This window comes from Nannobrachium achirus, assembly GCF_963921795.1.
Source record: "Nannobrachium achirus genome assembly, chromosome: 4".
NCBI lineage: Eukaryota > Metazoa > Chordata > Actinopteri > Myctophiformes > Myctophidae > Nannobrachium > Nannobrachium achirus.
Window position 1 is genome coordinate 23,839,752 of NC_137813.1, and position 3,578 is coordinate 23,843,329.

A 3,578-nucleotide genomic window follows, 5' to 3' on the forward strand; every position below is an offset into this window, starting at 1 on the left:
CTCCATTCCCACTGAAATGCATTGGCATTCCCATAGTAGTAGAAAATAATAAAAGTGTGGTGTGACTTTGCTTACAGTATTTCTACATTGTTGTAGTATTGATACCTTTACTTGCGAGTACTTTTTTCCCCACTACTGCATACCACGTGTTCGGATCTCGCGATGTTTTCTCTCCCTGACAACACTTCCTGTGCATCCGTGTGCATCCTGTGATTTTTTGAAAGGCCCAATGAATGGCCGGAGCCGGATGCATCTGCTTGAACAGTCCAATCAGAACGCTTTTGGGAGGAAATTTAAAGGTCTGTACAGCATTTACTTCTTCATAACCAGACACTCTCTACAAGGGACAGCTTGGTGAGTACTTGGCGATTATTCGTTTTAACTGTAAGGATCAAGGAAATGTATTGTTCTTTAGTCTTTACCCATTCCAGCTCAGAACATTGCGTTATTGACTTGAATCAGTAACTTATAATAATCAATATTATATACTATATAATAAACAAACGTATATCGATGTTTAAGGTTAGCATGGCATGTGGAATTCAATGTAACGTACGTGGTAACGTCTCCCAACGTTACTTGACCTGAGAACACCAGGTGTTGACAAAAACATCTTTATCTTGTGATTATAGACTTTATTAGGAAACGTTTTTGACGTTTGAACACGCTTTGGAAATGGCCGAGAACGGAGAGAATGCTGGAGCTCAACGTCTGAATAAGTTCAAGAACAAGGGGAAAGATACCAATGTGAGTAACGAATGGAACCTGCAACAACCGTTAGCTACCATTATTCGACGTGTTTTTTTTTTAAACGTTGCTACTGTAGGCTTTCAGTGTTTTGTTAGCTGTAACTTTACTGTGAACTCGCATCAATTCCAGGAGCTGAGACGCAGGAGAGTTGAAGTGAATGTTGAACTTCGCAAAGCCAAGAAAGACGACCAGATTTTCAAAAGAAGAAATGTGTCAACTCTCCCAGATGAGGCAACTTCACCTCTTCAAGAGAAAGGCCAAAATTGTCAGGTATTCCATTGATCTTATAACTTAAAGACCTTCTTTCTTGGCTGCCATTTGAACCATTTTCCTGGAAAAAAATGGTTTCAATGAGTACTAGGCTGTTACAGCATATTGATCTTGTGTGTGACAATTTGCAGCTCACCAGGCAGTGGACAGTTGAGGAGATTGTCAATGGAATAAATGGCAATAGCCTTGATGCAAAACTCCAGGCTACTCAAGCAGCAAGGTAATGTCAAAACTGTGACAGTATTTATAAAATAAGACTAAAATGAAAAACTGCCCTTATGACTCATTGCAATTCTATGCTTTTTATTTTCTTCCTGAATGCAGGAAGTTGCTGTCACGTGAGAGGCATCCTCCCATTGACTACATCATCAAAGCTGGGCTGATCCCCCAGTTTGTTGCTTTTCTGGGTCTGGTGGATTCTCCTCCCATCCAGTTTGAAGCTGCCTGGGCTCTGACCAACATTGCCTCTGGGACATCAGAGCAGACAGCTGCTGTTGTGGAGGGAGGAGCCATACCTGCTTTCATTAACCTTGTCAGCTCCCCCCACCCTCACATCAGTGAGCAGGCTGTCTGGGCCCTTGGAAACATTGCTGGTAATGACTGAGACTGTTTATTCTTCTGTTTTTTCTTTTTTTCTTCTTTTTTTCTCCTCCTTGTGTTTTCCATAGCTATGTTTTTTTTTCCCCCTTATATTTTCCATAGCTATGTTTTTTTTCCCCTTTATATTTTCCATAGCTATCTGAGTTACTGTAAATACCGGTATTCATATTTTCTTTCTTTTTACATAGGCGATGGATCAGCTCTCCGAGACACTGTCATCAAGCATGGAGCTCTGGAACCTCTGCTTAATTTACTGGCAGTTCCTGAACTTTCTGTATTTACTGTAAGTAAGCAGTGTACAGGTGTATATACACTGCCATTTTCATCTATTTGATAAAGCCACATAATCATCTCTGATTAATAATCTATTGCAAGTTTTGAGCTCTCACAAAAAGGTTTTCTCTTAAATTGCATTAATTCCCCTAGGCTTGCCACTAGATGGCACCCTAACCCAATCCTTGCCACCACACTCCAGAAGATATTATACTTAATATTGTCTTTCTTGATTTCTTTCCAGTCTGGCTACCTGAGAAATGTCACTTGGACTCTGTCAAACCTCTGCCGCAACAAGAACCCCTCCCCACCTATGACGGCCATCCAGCAGATCCTACCCACTATTGTTCGTCTCCTCCATCATGACGACAAGGAGGTGCTGGCCGATACCTGCTGGGCCGTGTCCTACCTCACTGATGGCTCCAATGACCGCATTGAGATGGTTGTCCAAACTAATCTCATCCCACGCCTGGTACAGCTGCTGGGCTCTGGCGAGCTTTCTGTCGTGGTATGTACAAGAACTTCCATTCCTATTTGTGTAGGTCTTGCTTTGATAAAAAGCATGGCTCTGATGGTGCCATGCTCACCCCATACACCCAGGTAACACCCTCTCCTCTCTCTTGTTCTTGCTCCAGACCCCCTCGCTGCGTGCTATCGGCAATATTGTGACCGGTACAGATGAGCAGACTCAGACGGTTCTGGATGCTGGGGTCTTGCACATGTTCCCCCGGCTCCTGTCCCACCACAAGGCCAATGTCCAGAAGGAGGCGTCCTGGACCCTGTCCAACATCACAGCAGGAAGGGACAGCCAAATCCAGGAGGTCATCAATGCAGGCCTAGTCCCTCGCCTGGTTGAAGTACTTAGTAAGGTAAGCAAGTCCATTGGCGTTTTAGTGTGTGTGTGTGTGTGTGTGTGTGTGTGTGTGTGGTGCAGATCAGTTTTGCTCATCTTTCCCCCCCCCCTTCTTTTTTTTAGGGTGACTACAAGACCCAGAAAGAGGCTGTATGGGCCATTACCAACTTCACCAGTGGGGGCACCGTTGAACAGGTTGTGTACCTTGTTCAGGCAAATGTGCTGGAGCCTCTCCTCAACCTGCTCTCCTCAAAGGACTGTAAAATCGTCCTTGTCATCTTGGACGCCATCACCAATATCTTCCTGGTACGCAGATTGTCATTGGAGAAGTTTATTAGTTTTTAGGTCTTCCCTGTGAATTTAGACACAGGTGCATTTATATACACCTGTGGCCTTTGAAGATGGTTGAATTTAGTGCTTAACATTTTGTCTACCCTGGAGGAATTGCAGGAATAACATAACTTATTTTTCCCCCCATTAGGCTGGAGAGAAGATTGGTGAATCAGAAAAGCTTTGCCTGATGATTGAAGAATGTGGTGGGCTCGACAGGATTGAGGCTTTGCAGAACCATGAGAACGAGCTGGTCTACAAAGCTTCCCTCAACCTGATTGAGAAATATTTCTCAGCAGAGGTATGTATATCTGGCCTGTTCTGCTGTAATTGCATCGCTTTTTTTTTTTTTTTCCCCGCTAAATGTTGCAAGTATCTTTCTGTATAATTAACGAGTACATTTATTTTTCAGGAGGAGGTAGTCGAGTCTGTGGTCCCAGAAACGACAACTGACGGATATGCATTCCAGATCAGTGACAACCAAAGCACTTTCAATTTCTGA

General features: G+C 43.5%; 1 protein-coding gene across 1 annotated transcript; it reads left to right on the forward strand.

Moving 5' to 3' along the window:
• Positions 1-334: 334 nt before the first annotated feature.
• Positions 335-3,578, forward strand: kpna2 (karyopherin alpha 2 (RAG cohort 1, importin alpha 1); the record flags this gene model as incomplete). The annotated part of the gene is made up of 11 exons (XM_080724316.1): positions 335-354; positions 633-747; positions 880-1,020; positions 1,152-1,240; positions 1,345-1,613; positions 1,809-1,903; positions 2,138-2,401; positions 2,529-2,762; positions 2,870-3,052; positions 3,228-3,377; positions 3,489-3,578. The coding sequence occupies exons 2-11, from the start codon at positions 676-678 to the stop codon at positions 3,576-3,578; spliced, it is 1,587 nt and encodes a 528-aa protein (XP_080580442.1). The 5' UTR covers positions 335-354; positions 633-675.